This window comes from Sciurus vulgaris (genome assembly GCF_902686455.1).
Source record: "Sciurus vulgaris genome assembly, chromosome: 1".
In the NCBI taxonomy this organism is placed as follows: domain Eukaryota; kingdom Metazoa; phylum Chordata; class Mammalia; order Rodentia; family Sciuridae; genus Sciurus; species Sciurus vulgaris.
In genome coordinates, this window is record NC_136461.1 from 82,671,964 (window position 1) to 82,691,620 (window position 19,657).

At 35.7% G+C, this 19,657-nt stretch overlaps 1 protein-coding gene across 2 annotated transcripts in view; it reads right to left on the reverse strand.

The window, feature by feature from the left end:
* ALG14 (ALG14 UDP-N-acetylglucosaminyltransferase subunit) overlaps positions 1-19,657 on the reverse strand; it is an 82,740-nt gene that overhangs the window by 32,596 nt on the left and 30,487 nt on the right. The window contains exon 4 of one of the 2 annotated variants that reach the window (XM_079131042.1): positions 14,270-15,303. The exons of the other annotated variant lie outside the window; for it this stretch is intronic. Within the exon in view, the coding sequence (XP_078987168.1) occupies positions 15,082-15,303 (222 nt within the window). The 3' untranslated portion in view covers positions 14,270-15,081. Of the gene's footprint in view, positions 1-14,269; positions 15,304-19,657 lie in introns of those variants that run through there. 2 annotated transcript variants of the gene reach the window in all.

The window sequence follows — 19,657 nt, forward strand, 5'->3', positions numbered from 1 at the left end:
TTGTTTGTATCTGCTACTGCCCCTTTTAAGACATGGCCAATACTGCATTGATCCTATAGGTAGTCCCTTGGGAAAGATGGTGACTGGTCAATTTAAAGGATTCCATCTGTCAGCCATCATTTTGGGGCTCCTCTTTGGTTGTCTATGTTTCTTTTTTGTATAATCTTGCAATTGGAGTTGGTCTGTCAGAGGTAAAGTAAGTTGAAGGGCCACCTTTAGGTATAAATTCGTCTAAGATAATGTTTTACTGTAATGATCTGGCTTTTTAAAAAAATATTTTTAGTTGTAGATGGACACAATATCTTTATTTATTTTTATGTGGTGCTAAGGATTGAACCCAGGGCCTCACACATGCTAGGTAGTGCACATCCTAGCCCTAATCTGGCTTTTAAATAGCCTTCTGGATTATTGTACAGCATTGAGTTGGAGTTGGTCTGTCAAAGGTAAAGTAAGTGGAAGAGATTTGTACGTACAGGTCTGTCTGTTTTAAAGGTTCCTGTCTTTCAGTCCTGGTTTTGATGATCCCCTCTTGTCTGTTACTGGCCCTTTAAGACATGGGCCGTGCTGCATTGATCTGACGGGTAATCTCTTGAGCAGAGAGGTTTTGGCTGCATAGGCCACCTATAAGTATAACCCTATCTAAGAGAAAGATGGTTTACTCTAACACAGTCTGGCCTTTGAATAGTTTTTCTGGATTATTATACAATTTTGAAGTTAAAGTTAGTCTGTCAGGGGTAAAGTATATGAAAGAGATTTTCTATGTACAGGCATTTATGCAGTTGCATGACAAAAGGTCTGAAAAGTCAGGAACTAATTTGAAGGTGCCAAAAGGCATTGCCTCTGGTATGCAAGGATAACAGAAAAACAGAAGAAAGGGTTAAAAAGATGTTGGCACTCCGAGCACCATTTCTCAGCCTGGCCCCAGGCAGCTGCAGATATCTCATCATAGGTCAAGGACACCATCCCTAAACGAGAGAGGGAGAGAGGGAGAGAGGGAGAGAGGGAGAGAGAGAGGGAGAGAGAGAGAGAGATAGATCAGGCTACAGAAAAATGGTCAAAGAGAACCTGTCCTCGGCCCTGCCTTCTAGCCCCTTTTGCCCTTGCGAGGGAGAAGGTTGCTGGCCACAAATGATATGGCAGTAGGTTCCAGGCTTGTCAGTTTATGACCTGGGGATGCAATAGTCTCTTCTTTAAAGATCTTCAGGATACCCCATTTGGCCAGGGGATATTAATCACTGGGGCAGAGCAATTCTTCCTGTAACAGTATCCCATCGAACTAAATGCCGAGGGAGACCGGCACAATATATAATTGCACTGAGAAAAGAAAAAGGCAGAAACTAAGGCCAGCCAGTGTTTTGTAGGCAGCCTCTGCAAAGGGATCTTCAAGGAAGCCTAAAGAAAAGGATGGAAAGAACCTCCTCCATTGCTTATTAATATGCCTAGTGTAAGACAAAGGCCCAAAAGGAGCCTCTGGGTATAACTGAGAGTTGACCTTGGGGAACTCAATTAAAGTTAATGGCATCATGATAATAATAAGGCAGACAAGTCAGGTTCAAAAATACCCTGTGCTCCATCCCACCGCTTGAATACCACTTGGGAGAGAAAGATTAAGACACAGTTTTTGTATATGCCAGATTGTCTGATCCCTCTTCTGGAATAAAATTTGTTGTATAAAGTTAAATGCACAGATAACATTCATAAGGACTGTTTCAGAATATGAATTTAAGAAAGGGTCCAAAACAAGAAAGGATAAAAGAAAGTTACAGGTATGGAAATATATTTTAGTATAAAAAATTAGAAGGTAAATGAAATGTTTCTGGATGAGAAAGTGTTTTGTCTGGTAAAGTAATATTCTTGGGCTAAAGTACAAGATGAAAGATAACAAAACTAAGGATGTAAACAAGTTGTGAATATCTAAGTAAGTTACAGAACATTTATGGAAAGTAAAGCTTAAAAAGTTTGTGTTTGTGATTAAATTGGATATAATTAGCACAAAGTTATTTGAACTTTAATGTACTGATATGAAACAAAGTCTGAACCATAGAGTTTTTCTTACATATCAAGATAATTTTCTTGTATTTGTTAGGTTTTATTATTTGGGGAAATTAAGTCTTAAAGGAATTAGGGTTTGTATATGTTTTAAAGTCATAAATGATTACATTGTAACTTGTTAAATAAACAACTGTTACTTAAGTTATCACAATATAGTTCACACCCTAAATATATGTGACTAGGTACATATATGCATCTGAGAACTATATCTAAGTCTTGTCTAAGTGTTATGTAAAAGTTTATAAAATGAAAGTTTATGTAAGTTTACTGGCAAAATAACCATAAGTGCTCTCTTTTATACATTGTCTCTGACATAGAAGGGTCACACTCTCATTTGAAGACCTGTTTTACATCTGATTGCTTTGACTAAGTCAATTTCTGATTATTAATACTGCTTCCTAAAAGTACAAGACATTTAAGGCTATCCCCTTTGATTTTTGTCAACTATGCAGACCTGTAATTACTGTTACCATACACTTTGGATTCTAAATTGTACTTTAAAAGTTCAACTTAGTTAAATTTAAATGTAAAGCTTAGGAGAGCACTTTGCCAAGTTGGCGTTCTCCAAACTAAACTTATGTGTAGCAAAAGTCTTGAATTTGTATAGAAATAACAAATTTGGTTTGTACTTATTCATGTCATTTGAGATTTTATAGCTGTATAAAGTAACCTGTTGTCAATTAGTTATATATACAATTTTATGCTACTCTTAATACTGAATTGGAATTTAAATGCATTTTTGGAAGTTAATAAGGAGAGCTCGATCTGTTTAATGGTGACATTGGAAAACATGGAAGTATTCTGCCTCTCTTTCTACAAGAAGAAAGTTAAAAGTTTTCTTAGCCTTTCTTTGATTCATGTTTAGATGTACTGTTGTGCTGTGTAATTTGTGAACAGCCCCACCTGACCTGAGATAAGGTGCTGCGTCCCACCTTACTCCATGTTAGAATGGCTCCAAAATAGGTTAGACTTCAACTCATTTAAAGTTGTGTTCAAAAAGATTGATTTTTGTTGTAAGGATTACTGTGATCTCAAACAGTGGATATAATATATAACTAAAGGTTCAAGATTATAAAAATTACTTTTCTTGGTTCATGGCTATTATACAAATTGAATGTGCATATATATATTTATATTTACATATTTGCTGTTTATATATATTTCATTTATATATATATTGATTTCATTTTGTACTTACCTTGTAAACTATTGCCTGTTAGTGTTTTATAGAGGTACTGCTTCTAAAACAACTTGAGTTAATTTGAGATAATAAGTCATCATCTGCAGAACAGATAGTACATAATGCTGACTTCCAGTATTAATACTAAACCCAATCAAATGAAAGGGGTAACTGTAAAATCATATTGAAGTTATAACCTATTACTTCCTTTTTAAGACTGGTGAAATTGGCTGGCTAGATGTTTAAAATCAAAAACTTGGAGTCCAAAGTCAAGGAAGTAAAAGGGTCAAGGAAAAAGCAATCAACATCTTGGCCCTGGCCCTCTAAGGTCAGCCAGGACCCAGAGAATGATAGCGCCCCTCTCTGGGCCCTGCCACTCTGGTGAGTCAACTGATCAGGGAGACAGAGAGGACTCTAGAGAACAGGAAGCCAACCAGCGCACATTCTGCAAAGAGAAGGGTCATTGGAGAGAGAAATGTCCCTGATGCTTCCAAAAGAAGCCACACATTGTCTGTAGGACTCTGACCCATCCTGGCAGATGGCACCACTGGTAGAGGAAAGCTAAAGAAGCCAAGAGGCTTCACACACATCCCCAAGAGTGATCTCTGAGGAATGTCAACTGACTCTTTAGAGTAGATAGGAACAAGGTTGGTTTTGACCAACTTGGTCTTAAACACCTGGCAGGAGAGTATAGCTTAAGTGCAGTCCTACATGGACATTTAAAAGGAAAAACAATGGTTTTTAAAAAATGAAACTTAAGGTGTACATTTGTGTCAGTCTAACCAAAAGTTAGTAAAGCTATAAAAGAAGGGTTTTTATGTGGGAGTGCCTAATAATAATGATCACAAAGGACTTGAGAGTCACAAGTTTGTCCTGAGTTAATTTGAGCCTGACCTCATAGACTTACAAATCTTCCTAACTTCCTACATTAATAAACTTAATCTGTTTTTCACTGATATGATCATGAGTTACTGTCTTTGTGGTTTTCAGAGATTGGCTTAAATACTAATTGATTTTGTGCTAATTGTTTATGATAAAAGTAATGCTTGTTGTGTTTTTCATTATCTCAGTATGCCCTGTGTATGCTTGTCCAGTCACCTGCCATCTGCCACTGTGGGCCTCTGGACTGCTCTGATGCTAAATACCCTTAACCATCCATGCTGTCCCCCAATAGAAAACAAGGACTTTGGGTTACTTCCCTCAACTTCACCCTCTTTCTGCAGGAAGCAGTTCGGAGATGTCATCACCCATTTTTCCATAGAAATGGAATGTAGGAATTAACTGTAGGGAAATGTAGCAGTGATCCATTTTACACTTTGAATATAGTTTTTGCTGTTCTGCCATAGCAATTTATTTTTTAAATGGACATCTTTCTCTCTCTTTTTCTCTCTCTGCTCCTCCCTAATCTCTCTTCCTCTCTAATCTCAGGGGAAACAAAATTACCTTTCTTCCCCATCTTAGGCAGAGGTATCTCTCCCTGAGTACACACCCACCATAGGAACATAGTAATCCAGACTTTGGGGATGGTACCAGAAGATCTCAGAAATGACTATCTCCCAAATTAACAGGTGAATTACAACTCAAACAGAAAATGTGTGGAATATAGCCTTTGATTCACCTCTTTAAAAGTCCCCTGTTCCAGCTGATGGGAAGAATCACAGCCTCTGGGACAGGAGTTCCCTGGGTTTCTCCTTTGCTAGTAAAGCAATAAACCTCCTTTTCCTTTTCATCAAAAAAAAAAAAAAAAAAAAAAAAGAAAAGAAGAGTAGCTAACAGACCACTTTTAAAAAAATTTTTTTTAATTGTAAACAAATGGGATACATTTTGATTCTCTGTACATGGAGTAAAGGCATACCATTCGTGTAATCATAAATTTACATAGGGCAATGTTGTTTGATTCATTCTGCCATTTTTCCCCCTTCCCCCTTCCCCACCCACCCTTCTTTTCCCTTATACAGTCCTTCCTTCCTCCATTCTTGCCCCCCTCCCTAACCCTAACCCTAAACCTAACCCTAACCCTAACCCTAATGCTAACCCTTCCCACCCCCCATTATATGTCATCATCCGCTTATCAGCGAGATCATTCGCCCTTTGTTTTTTTGAGATTGGCTTATCTCACTTAGCATATTCTCCAATTTCATCCATTTGCCTGCAAATGCCATAATTTTATCATTCTTCATGGCGGAATAATATTCCATTGTATATATATGCCACAGTTTCTTTATCCATTAATCAACTGAAGGGCATCTAGGTTGGTTCCACAGTCTGGCTATTGTGAATTGAGCAGCAATGAACATTGATGTGGCTGTATCTCTGTAGTATGCTGATTTTAAGTCCTTTGGGTATAGGCCAAGGAGTGGGATAGCTGGGTCAAATGGTGGTTCCATTCCAAGCTTTCTGAGGAATCTCCATACTGCTTTCCAGAGTGGCTGCACTAATTTGCAGCCCCACCCGCAATGTATGAGTGTACCTTTTTCCCCACATCCTCGCCAACACCTATTGTTGTTTGTATTCTTGATAATCGCCATTCTAATTGGGGTGAGATGGAATGTTAGGGTGGTTTTGATTTGCATTTCTCTTATTACTAGAGATGTTGAACATTTTTTCATATATCTGTTGATTGCTTGTACATCTTCTTCTGTGAAGTGTCTAACAGGGCACTTTTGAATTACCACACCTGACAAAGCTGAGAGTAAATCCCAAATCTCTTAATTCCTAGGATGGCATCTCCTGTTCCTCAGAATATCACAACTGAGGCATAAAGGATATAAACCAGAGGAAGAAATAGTTTGAAATTATAAGGGGGGGGGTGGGGAGAAGCAAACACTAAGAATGAATTCTCAATGAAACCTATGTAAAGAAAATAAAGAAAAAATTCCATGATCTGAAGACTGAAAGTTTGCCTCACAAAAGTCTCTCCTAATTCCCAGAGGAGGGAAATTCATCCCTTTACCCACCTTGTCCCCACAATTTCCTCAACCCCCATCCTATCCCAATTCTATTCTATAACAGAATGATCAGTGAGGAATTTCTTCCCTACTGTGTGAGTTCACACAACAGGAAAGTTACTTAGAAATGATAAAGCTTCAAATGATGAAGTTTCAAGTGCTGTCTCCACTAACAAGACTTATCTACAAAATACTGTATTGTGTAAAAAAATCTTCTGAAAAACTGTGTCTGGAACTTTGAAGATATATGGACACAACTGATTTAAGCATGTAATAGCTGTCTTTAGAGAAAGATTACTTAGCTCACAAAGACAAACCTATTTTCACAAATTGTCAGCTGTAAATATTTTATAAAAACTGCTTGTGTCAAAGATTTGTATAAGTGGCTTAAATGTGAATTCAGGAAGACCAAGAATGCAAAATGGTATTCTGCTAACAAATGGAATTTGCTGTCCTTTGCAATTCTACAGCTGATTCCACTGCAGGATTTCATTCTTCATGGCGGAATATGGAGATTTTATCATCGTAAACATATGAAACTTATAAATCTGGCATTCACATTTCTTAAAAGAAATGATCACTCACAACATATTCTTTCTATAATTCGAAGGGTTTATCTTGTGAATTTAAGTGTGTGTAATGTCAGGTCTTTTGGTTACAGCAGTGAAAATGTTGACTGAAATACCCACCCTCTGTTCTCATCTTGCCACTAGCACCCTTGTCCACAAGGCCTCTGACTACCCATCTTTAAAAACTACCCTGTTTAAAAAGTTTTGTTTTTAATCACACTTCCCTTTTTCTTATCTTTTCACAACTGAATTCCTTTCCTTCCACTTTCATTTTTGTTTTTGCTGTAGCCACACTATCCTTAGGAAAACACACTAGCTTTCACCTTGAAGGGAAGAGGCCCCACCAGGCCCAGATCTAATATGTGCCTGCTGCACTGGAACAGTGACAACTCAGAGAATGACGCAAGCAAAGCCAAATGAGAGAGCAAAAGTAGTAGGGAAAGCCGCGCTGGCTTCTGCAGAGAGGAAAAATGCAATGCTTGCCAAGGGGAAAAAAGGACTGACTTAGAAAGAAAAATCATTTTCAAGCTTTTCAGAGTCTCTGAAAAGGGAGACTCAAAGCAATTCAAAGCAATCTCTAACTGATAATACACGGCCTAATTTTGACAGATTTTGTTCTGATGTCTTTTGAAATGTGAAACAGAAGCCATAACGTTTAAATTAAATACCTCATCTGTGGATGGAAGCGGCTACAGGTTGTCATTCCGCCAACTTGTCAGTGGCACAGCTGGTAATTGCACCATGCAGCTGGGAAAAGTAGTTTGTCAGTCATGAGAAACCAAATATTTGGGAAGATTTTCACATCAAGTCACTTCTCACAGTGGACTCTGATCATCATTAGACTTGCTAAATGCATATACAATCCAGAGCTGGTTCTCCTGTGTCTATATGAAGGCTGCTAATTTTTTGATGCATAAGGGGAAACAAGCTGGAAAAGAGGAATATTGGCATTATCTTAATAGATTATAGATAGGATTGGGCAACAGAAGAAAAGGAACTAAAGAAACTTAAACAAATGGCTCCCTAGTATGATTTCACTAATCTTGGAAAACATGGAGCAGCAGAGAATGTGGCCTACTTGTTTCTTATTGGACTTGGTTTGAAAAATCTCATTTAACTGCATGTATAGATACTATCTTGGAACACCTGACTTTTCTTTGTCTAGCTAAGTTTCCTTTGAACACATTACCAAGGTTTTTGATCACCAAAAAAATATAGTACCAGATAAAGGTCATTACACAAAGAATCAAATCAACAAGGGGAAACACAAAGTTCCTCTACGAGATCCGGCATATCAACAAAAAGTTAATTGACTCTCTGTAATGTTTCAAACACATGTTAATTAGTAGGCCAATAAAAATTTTATATGCCATGTGAACAGTGATAATCCTCATACTACTTAATTTGTGACTCACCACAGAAAACACCTACATTAAAAAAAAAAGTCACAGAAATCTTCTTATGGACAATAACTCACTATCCATGTCATCAACTTGCTACTGCTATGAACTTAACATTTCATAGCTTGAACTGGGTGGAACAGGGGAAAAAAATGTCTAAGTAAAATAATGGCCTTCTTTCATTCAAAGTATGAGCATAGATGTAATAAATACATCTAAATTTGTCATGGTGAATAAAATCAGCTTCAGCTTTAGGCAAAGAAGCAGAATAGTAGGCTAGAATGGTTCATTTCTTTCCAATTTGTTATACATTAAAATTCTGAACTTTATTTTTTACTGATTAAAAATTAAATCCGGCAGAGCTCTTTCCTTGAGTATTTCAGTTAACAACTGTCAGGCTGGAATGAAGTCAGTAATCAAATACTGCAGATGCTGGAAACCCTGCTGGTTTTTCAGACTCTTAATAAAGCCTAAAAAGAACACCAGTTTAGGGAGTGGGTGTCTTTGTTTTTGTGATGACTCACATCATCCAGCATTCATTCATTTATTTTTAAGTCATTCCACAAATATGTGGAAGCACTTTTCTAGGAAGGGATCATGGGAAACACAAAAATACTTGGCCTTTACCCTCAAGAACTTCACAGATCCCCCTCATTGTCCCCCTCCTCATATAAGTAGTCTTCTTACTTTAATGATCAACAGCATTGGAAATAAAACTTTCTCTTCCTCTCCTAGAAACAAACTAATTTCACTTCACAAGAAATATTTTTAAGAGAATACAAGGTCAGTTTACTGACTCAAAGACTCCTACTTTTAGGAGAAATTAGAAGACAATAGTGAAGAAATCTTGAGCTCTGAGATACAAAAACACAGACATATGGATTGTAACGTGAGATCAGCGCATACATTACATTCAGGGAAGAAGTGTATAGAAGGGATTACGAAAGACCATGATCGCAGCATTATTTAGACATAGTTGTGCAAAGGCTAACAAAGTGTTCCATGTACCTCCCAACAGTCAACAACACTGTTAGAAAATCAGTAAAAATAAAGAAAACTCAATAGCATCATCAACTAATAGAATCTAGTAGACAATTACAGAACATTCCACACAACAAATACACATTCTTTTCAAGCATTCATGAAATAGTCACCAAGACAGATCATATTTTAGATCATAAAACAAACCTCAACACATTGAAAAACATAATATATTTCTTGACCATAATGAAATGAAACTGGATATCAGTTAATTGAAAGATAATAAAAACATCTCCCAACACTCAGAAAATAAACAGAACAAACTCAATAATTAATGGGTCAAAGATGAATTCTCAAAGAAAATACATAGGACAGAATAAAAATAAAAATGCAACATATAAACATTTATAGAATGATGCTCAAGCAATGCTGAGAGGGAAATCTGTAGTAGAAAAAAAATATCCATTGACAACTAAAACATTTTTTTAAAAATCAAAAAAAGAGGAAACTTAAAATCAATCATATAAGCTTTTACTTAAAGAAACCAGGAAGGGGGAAAAAAAAAAAAAAGAGAACAAATCCAAGCAACCAGAAGAAAGGAAATAATGAAAATAAAAAGAGGGAGAAGTCAATGGAATAAAAACTGATTCCTGGGCCTGGGACTGTAACTCAGTGGTAGCATGCTTGCTTAGCATGTACAAGTCCCCGGTTTTGATTTCCTGGAATCAGGGGGGGAAAAAAAAGTGAAAAAAGCTGATTCTTTAAAAATATCAATAACTATATATGCATAAATTCAATAATTTAAAAGAAATGGAAAAATCCCTCATCTCAAACTACCAGAGTTCACCCAGTATGAGATCAAAAATTGAAATAATCCTGACTTTTAAACTATTTAATCCATAAATTTTAGTATGTTATTCATCTGAAAAAGAATCTCCAGGTTAAGATGGTTTCACTGGAGAATTTTATTAAACATTTCAAGGAAAATTGATACAAGTGTAAACAATCCCTTCCAGAAAATAAAGAGAATAAACATTTCCCAACTCATTTATGAGGTCAATATTACTTCAGTGTGAAAATCAAAAATAGTCTGAAAAACAAAGCTAAAGACCAGTATTCCTCAAGAATACTGACATTATTACCCTATGTACATATACAGCTATACAACCAGTGGTATTCTACATCATGTATCGCCAGAAAAATGAGAAATTATACCTCTACTATATATGATGTATTAATGTGCATTCTACTGTCATGTATAACTAATTAAAACAATTGAAAAAAATTTTAAAAGCCTCGACAGATTACTAACAAATCAAATTAATCAATGTATAAAAAGAATTATATACCATGACTGTGAGATTTATTCTAGAAACGTGAGACTGTTTCAATATTTATTAGTGTAATGTACCATATTAACATGCTAAAGATAAAATAACATGACTGCATTAATTGATGCCAAAGCATCTGAAAAAAATTCAACACTCTTTCATGGTTAAAAACATCTCAGCAAATTAGGAAAAGAAGGTATGATGGTTAATTTTATGTGTTAATTTGACTAAGCAATGGGGTGCCAAGGCATTTGGTCAAAAACTATTCTGAATATGTCTGTGATATCTCTGGATGAGATTAACATTTAGAGTGAGTAAAACAGACTACTCCTCATCCAATCCATTCAAGACCTTCATAAGACAAAAATGCCAGGTAAGAAGGGATTCTTCTGCCTAACTAGTTGGGCTGACACATCAGTCACTGCCTGCCTTTACATGTGAACTGAAAAACTAGCTCTTCATGGGTCTCAAGTCAGGATCAGCTTTTGGACTAGAACTTACCATTTGCTCTCCTAAGTCTCCCTCTCTCTGACTGCAGATCTTAGGACTTCTCAGCCTCCATTATTGTGTGAGACAATTTGTTAAATCTCTCCCTTGGACCTCAATGGAGTTAGAGATAGATATCTAGATCTCTATATCCTATAGGTTCTGTTTCTCTGGAGAACCTTCACAAATACAGAGAGGAAACCTACTTAGTTTAACAAAGAACAACTATAGAAAACTTACAGCTAACATCATACTTAGTGGTAAAGAATACATGCTTTTTCCCTGAAGTTGGAAACAAGGCATAGAACTCTGCTATCACCACTCTTTTTTTACCCAATGTTAGAAGTCCTAGCTAATACAGTTATTAAAAAAAAAAAAAAAAAGGAAACAAATGGTATACCAGTTGAAAAGGGAGAAAAACTATTTGTAGAAGACAAGATTGTTTATGTAGAAAATCTCAGGGAATTTATTTTAAAAGCTCTTAGATTTAATAAGTGCACAAACACAAGAATGCATTTAGAAGTAAAGAAAACGAAATAAAAATGTGAATAAGTTCTATAGTTAATTAGTTTTACTAATACTGATTTTTTAATATTATACTGCTATTAAATAAGTCATCATTACAGGAAACTGGGTGATGGGTACATGGGACTTATATATTATTTTTATAAGATCTTAAGACCTATATTTCATTTTTAAAATGCTAAGTAAAAAAGGATGCGTGCAAATGCCTTTGAAGACAATTTCAAATACCCCAACAAGTTAAAAGTACTCCAACGTAGGCAGCGGAGATGGAAGGATATTTTTTATTTAAATAGTGTCTCTTTTTTTCAGTCAAATTACCTGTTGTTTCTTTACTTTCATTATGTATTTGTGTGTGCTGGGGAGTGAACCCAGGGCCTTGTGCATGCGAGGCAACACTCTACCAACTGAGCTATATCCCCAGCCTATCTTTATGTATGTATGATGTATGTATGTATATATATATATATAATATATATATATATATTTTTTTTTTTTTTTTTCCTGGCAGTACTGGGGATTGAATCCAGGAGTCCTCTAAACTGAGCTACATCTCCAACCCTTTTCATTCTTTACTGGATCTATAAATTTGTTCCAATTAGTTATATATGGCAGTAGAATACATTTTGACATATTATACATATATGGAGTATAATTTCTCATTCTCCTGGTTACATGTGATGTAAAGTTACATTGGTTGTGTAATCATATATGCACATAGGATAGTAATGTCCAAATCATTCTACTCTCTTTACTATTTCCATTCTCCCTCCCTTCCCTTCATCCCTTTTGTCTAATCTAAAGTACTTCTATTCCGTATCTTTCCCTGCTTAATGTGAATTAGCATTCATATATCAGAAAAAACATTTGATCTTTGTTTTTTTTGGGAATGGCTTATTTCATGTAGCATGATATTCTCCAGTTCCATCCATTTACTTGCAAATGCCATAATTTCATTCTTCTTTATGGCTGAGTAATACTCCATTGTGTATATATACCACATTTTCTTCATCCATTCATCTATTGAAGGGCACCTAGGTTGGTTCCACAGCTTAGCTATTGTGAATTGAGCTGTTATAAACACTGATGTGGCTGCATCACTGTCGTATGCTGATTTTTAAGTCCTTTGGGTATAAAACAAGGAGTGAGATAATTGGGTCCTAATCGCTAGAGATGCTGCACATTTTTTCATACATTTATTAACCATTCATATTTCTTCTGTGAAGTGTCTGTTCAGTTCCCTAGCCTATTTACTAATTGGGTTATTTGTTTTTTGGGTATTAAGTTTTCTGAGTTCTTTATATATCAGAGATTAATGCTGTATCTGAGGTGCAGGTGGCAAAGATTTTCCCATTCTGTAGGCTCTCTTCACATTCTTGATTGTTTCCTTTGCTGTGAGGAAGTTTTAGTTTGATTCCATCCCATTTATTGATTCTTGATTTTACTTCTTGTACTTTAGGTATCTTGTTAAGGAAGTCAGTTCTTAAGCTGACATGATGAAGATTTGGGCCTAGTTTTTCTTCTATTAGGCACAGTTCAACCCTTTTCATTTCATTTTGATATAGGGTCTTGCTCCTGAGGCTAGCCTCAAATTTTGAGATCAAGTGGCTGGGATTACAGGCATGTGCCACCATGCTCAGCTTTACTCCACTTTTCTTGAAGTTAGGTGCAAACTCCTTGAGAACATGAGCTGTATTTTATTTATTCCTTTCAGTGACTGCAGCATTACAAATATTGTAAAGAAAAAACCCAGTAAACTTTTTAATTGAGCAAGTTGGATAATTCTTACAAAATTGATTTAAAGTTGGAGCTCTTAGCGATATCATTCGTCCTTTGGCTTTTTGAGATTGGCTTATCTCACTTAGCATGATATTCTCCAATTTCATCCATTTGCCTGCAAATGTCATAATTTTATCATTCTTTATGGCTGAGTAATATTCCATAGTATATATATACCACAGTTTCTTTATCCACTCATCAATTGAAGGGCATCTAGGTTGGTTCCACAGTCTGGCTATTGTGAATTGAGCAGCTATGAACATTGATGTGGCTGTATTTCTGTAGTATGCAGATTTTAAGTCCTTTGGGTATAGGCCAAGGAGTGGGATAGCTGGGTCAATGGTGGTTCCATTCCAAGTTTTCTAAGGAATCTCCACACTGCTTTCCATAGTGGCTGCACTAATTTGCAGCCCCACCAGCAGTGTATGAGTGTACCTTTCTCCCCACATCCTCTCCAACACCTGTTGTTGCTCGTATTCTTGATAATCGCCATTCTAATTGGGGTGAGATGGAATCTTAGGGTGGTTTTGATTTGCATTTCTCTTATTACTAGAGATGTTGAACATTTTTCCATATGTTTGTTGATTGCTTGTAGATCTTCTGTGAAGTGTCTATTCATTTCCTTAGCCCATTTGTCGACTGGATTATTTGTATTCTTGGAGTAGAGTTTTTTGAGTTCTTTATAGATTCTGGAGATTAGTGCTCTATCTGAAGGACGGATGATATCGCTAATAAGTGGATGATGACTCATAATGGGGGGAGGGAAGGGTTACTGTTAGGGTTAGAGTTAGGGTTAGGGAGGGGGGCAAGTATGGAGGAAGGAAGCACTGTATAGAGGGAAAAGAGGGGTAGGGGGAAGGGAAAAAATAACAATGAATCAAACAACATTACTCTATGTAAATTTATGATTACACAAATGGTATGCCTTTATGCCATGTACAAACAGAGAAACAACATGTATCCCATTTGTTTACAATAAAAAAATAAATTAAAAAAAAAAAGTTGGAGCTCTGCTACACTGACTAGCTGTGTGAGCTGGACTGCTTAAACCTCTCTGAACTTTTAGTTCCTCATGGATAAAATGGGGGTAAAGACAGCAGATATCAGAGAACTATTAGGAGGATCAAATGAATGAACATATGTGAAGTACTGAAAATAGTACCTAATAAACAAAAAATTCAGAAAACATTATTTTCCTAAAAGATTTGGGTGGATTCATCCACGTGAATTAAAACGATAATCAAAGAAATGTGTAAGAGGTCATTTCCTTTAACTTCTTTCTGGATTTTAGTGAAAACAAGTCTATGGGGATTATAAAGAAAAAAACTGCACAATTTTTAAAAGTAACTCTAATATTTTGCCTTGTTAAAATGACTATCTTACTACTGCTTTGGGTCTTACATACCCTTGGTTTCTAATAATAATAAAATACTATATGTAATAGGCCAATTAATAAAGGTAAGCTATAAAGATTTAAAATTGTGTGCATTCTGTGACTCTCTTGCGCAAAGAATTTATTAGTCTTTCACTCTTCTTACTGTTTTGTTTTTTCGTTTTGTTTTGCAATAGTAGGGACTGAATTCAGGTCCTTCTGTGTGCTAATTAAGTGCTTTACTACTGAGTGATATTTCCAGCCTTTCTCTCTTCTTAAAATGACCATTTTCTATTCTCTAACTGAGTCTTCCCTACCTTTTTAAATTTAAATGTCACCTCTACCAGGAGGCCTTACAGAATTCCCCAGAGAGAATCTACTACGGTACGTACAACCATTCAGTTAAGGGCAAAGCCCTTATGAATCAATCACCTCCTAAAGGTCCTACTTTTCAAATACCACTAGCATATGACTTTGGGGATTAAGTTTCCAATATAAGAAATTTGGAGGACACACTCAAACCAAAGCAGGGGGTGTGAGCTTCCTTCCATAGGCAGAAAAATTAGGAACACTCTCCAACTGGAGGTCAAATAATGGCAGTGGCAGTGAAAATGGACAGAAGTAGCAGGACACGGTTTCAAAGACATGGCTGTCAGGACTTTCTGCTGAATATAGTTAACAGACTGTAACAGAGATGAATCAAAGATGATTTCAATGTGAGCAAATTCACCAAAATGGGGAAGGGAAGGAAATACCTACTACTATGGGTCAAGTACCAAATGCTTCTTACACATCCAAGTGAAGAAGCAGAACATAGTAGGGATTTGATATATACTTGTAATACCTACTTCTTTGAGGATAATAAATTCACCTACAAATCAAATATATAATCTAATGTTAGTCTACTGTTTCCAAGGACAAACATAAAGTGGTAGAAATAACCAGGTGTCTCAGTTCATTTAACAAAAAACAAGATTTTTGGCTGTCACTGATGCTCTCTGACCCAGATTTTTAATAAAAGGATGTTGAATTTTATGTCAGAAACTTTAGATGAATGTTGTCAACTCAGTTCAAGTACTTGCTCCTCTTCTCTAGGCCTTATAGACACTGGAGTGGTTAAGTGTCAAGTAAGAAGTGAGCAGTGACTCATCAACTCACATTCACTAAAAGATGATCAAATGTTGTATACAAAGCTATAGGAGGCCAAATGCTTTGACGCTTTTGGCAATGACACACATTTTAATCTACTTTATTTTATAATTTATTTTTACTGATATAATTTATATTCAGTTTTGTACAGATTTGAGTTTTGACAACCATTTATCGTCAAATATCCACTACCACAATCAAGCCAACGGTTCCTCACTCAAAAAATTCCTAAGTCTCTCTGAAGTCAATTCCTCCCCAGCATGAGACCCTGGCAAGGACTGATGTATTTTTGGTTCCCTATGTGCTTTAAACTGAAGCATGGTTCTAGGAATTTGTGGCTTTTATTGATTGATGCCTGTCAAAGTCCTATAAAAATAAAACTTCTTGGAAAATATGATGTGAGAAATATTAGAATCACATAAAATGTATTTAATGACTTTATAAAAGAAGAAATCATCTATTCTAATCGTTAAGGATTAGATTCAGGTCTCCAAAACAGAGTTTATAGTTTTTCTCTAAGAAAGATTTTACATCTAATTAGCTTTGACAAAACAAGCATGAATTTTAATATAAACTCAATAAACAAGTTTATATGAGGCTTATAATTTATAACATGAGGTTTCAGGCTTTAGGTTACCATTTCATTCAAAAAGTATATTAAGAGATAAAAAAAAAGCACATAGTTTTTACATATGATTTTCTATAATAAGAAACTGGTAAACTTGAATTAATTTTTTATATAATTTCATTTATAGAATTCTGCAATGACACCTCTTTAATAATTCCTTTTTTTTTTTGTGGTGCTGGGGATTGAACCCAGGACCTTCTGAGGCAAGCAGTCTCTACCAGCTGAGCCATTTCCCCAGCCCCTTTAATAATTCTTTAATGCCACTGTTTCATTAGTCATTTTGAATTGTAAAAATATCTTATTTTGACAAATACACATGACATTTAATTTTGAAATCTGTACTATTATTATTCAAGTAGGTCAATCTCTGTTACATCTACATTGAAAGCAGATACCTACCTGTAAATATTTTACTATTATGTAAAGGGAGTATGCTTAAAGTACTGATAAAGTAATTTATTAATGGATTCATTGTTTTGAATGTATGAACACGTCTTCCAAGGTCTGAGTCAGATATAGCGACATACAGTTAAGCAGTTAAGGTCTGGGGCTTAGGAATCAGAAAGACTTGGGTTCTGTTTTCAGCGGTTATTTATTGGTTCAAACTCTGAGCAAGTAATTTCACATTTTAGTGTTAATTCCTTATCCATTGAATGAGAACAGCAGTATTATCTATCCCACACAGCATCCATATAAAATGTTTAGTATCAGATCTAGCACATATTAGTTACTCAATAAATGACAGCTGTTATGTACCAGATGAAATTTCCATTTAAAAAGCATTAAAATGTTCTATCATTCAGCACTCCCACTGGAACAATAAGGAAGGTATCTTTATTTATATAATATTGATGACAAAGTGGGGGACAGAGCTTAATGGATCAGCAGACTTATTAACTTAGATGCACACAGCAAAAGAGAAGTTGATTAGACAACTCCAGTAATGTAAACCATCATGCTGCTATCCTTTCCAAGAGTAGGGTTTTTTCACTTTTTCAAATAAATAAAGACAGAATGGTGTTTTGTGATAGAAATCATAAAAAAGCCAAGGTTGATTGACATCTTAGTTTATTTTGGCTGCTATAAATAAATATCACAAGATGGGTGCTTATAAACAACAGATATTCATTTTTCATACTTCTAGAGGCTTGGAGGCCGAGGATCAAAGCACCAGCAGTTCATTTCCTCCTGAGTGCCTACTTCCTCATTGACAACCTTCTCCTCATTGTGGCCTCACATGACAGAAGGTGTGAGGAAACTTTCAGGGGTCTCCTTTGTAATAGACCAATCTCATTCCTGAGAGAAGAGTCCTTGCAAAGGCCCCACCTTCTAATACTATCATCCTGAAGGACAGGATTTCAACAAGTGAATTTTGTGGAGATATGTATCTTCAGTCCATTACAGATGAATACAGGAGAGATCTACAAGCTGTAGTTCTTTCAGTGTGGTAAAAAAAAAAGACCTCTTAACTGTTAACTTTCTTCTCTAGAAAAGGGATTTTATTAAGTGAGAGCTCATCTGGTGAAGCCAGCCCCATGAAAATAGTTGACTGGATAATGTTCAGGTTTGATATAATGTTTTTAATTAAGTTACTTTAAAATGGAAATAAGTACTTAAATTTAACTCCCCTTTCTTCTCTTACTTCTTAGAAATATATAATATTTTCTTCTACTTTTTACAAGCAAATTTATGGTGCTCATAAAATTTTAAATGAAGTTAGAAGGAAATTCAGAGGTTATCTAGTCCAATTTCTTCATTTTAAGGTGAAGAATGAGACCCAGAAGGGAACTGACTAAAATAAAATGAAAGCCAAAGTCAGGGCTGGGGATGAAGATCAGTGGCAGAGTCCTTGCCTAGCATGTGCAAGGCCCTGGGTTCAATTCCCAGGACAGGTGAAGTCAAAGTGGTCCCGGAACCAAAGGTGTCATGCCCCACAAGATGTTCCACTATGAGTACATCAAAAATTTAGGATAGATAGAGCTCCTTTGCATTCACCAGAGACAATGTCTTGTCACCATTTCCATCAATGTCACTGCACTCAAGCTAGCTGTTGCCCATGAAAATGGCCATGATTCTCTAGTGATAGTAAATGTAGGTGTCAGTAATAGTATGTGACAGCAACTGTCAATTCTTATGCAAAGGCCATTGTTCTCCCTACATAAGCCTCTTGAGTTTTAGAACTAATTAATTAATCCTTTTAGGACAGTAGTAATCTTAATGGGAACATCTGAATTTCATATGTGGTTGCAAACTCTGAGATACACTTATTTTGACAAAAATTTAAAAAGAAATATATGTAAACTTAATCTATGGTAATAGAAATCAGAACAATGGTTGCTTGGACAGGGACTAACTAGAAAGGGGCAAGAAAAAACATTCTGGGGGATGGAAATATTCTATATTTTGCTAGGGATGTGGTCAAGCTGTGCATTTTACTGTATGTAAATAATATCTTTTAAAAAATCATGTGTAGAAAACTACTCATTAGAAAATTCGTATTTTTCAATTCTTATCCAAAAGGGGATCCTGCTGCAATCTAGCTAATAAACGGCAATGATAAAACCAATAGATATCTTCAAAATCACTGTTGCTAAATGCATTTCTGTTCAACTATTCATGAGACTAACACACACCTTGCCAGAACTTGTATATCTGGGAAGTAAGTAAGAGTTTCCTTTTAGGCTTTGCCAGTTAATGGATTCTGCCTTTAGTAGAAATGAGGGCGTTATTTAAGAACTGTGTATACTACTGTAATAAAATATACACTGATATTCACTGTCTACTGAAGTACATTTGTAATTTAATAATAGAACTTCATCTTAAAACCACAAGAGAACATAGGACTTTTATAGGTAAGGAAAGGAAGGTTGAATACAGTGAGCACTGATCAAATTTTTGCCTATTTTCTGTACTACTTTCTCATGAACACCTGAGCATGTATGACATTCTGCCCACTAAATACTATATCTGGTTACAGAGTCTTGTCAAAAACAAAAAGACTTGAAAAAGAGTAAAGAATTGTCCATTCTCTGGCTGGCCAGCACTAATGCTGGCAAGGAACCACAGGTGAACAGACATACAAACTGGTTAAAGATACTGCTCTATTAGCGTTTATGACAAGAAACAAGGAGGACAAAAGGGCAAATTTTGAGTTGAAGTCATAGGGAGAAAGGGAAGGCAAAAAATTCTCACCTCTTTCAGCAAAGTACATTTAAGTGATGATTTTGGCACACATTAGTAAAAAGTCCAGTACACTACGT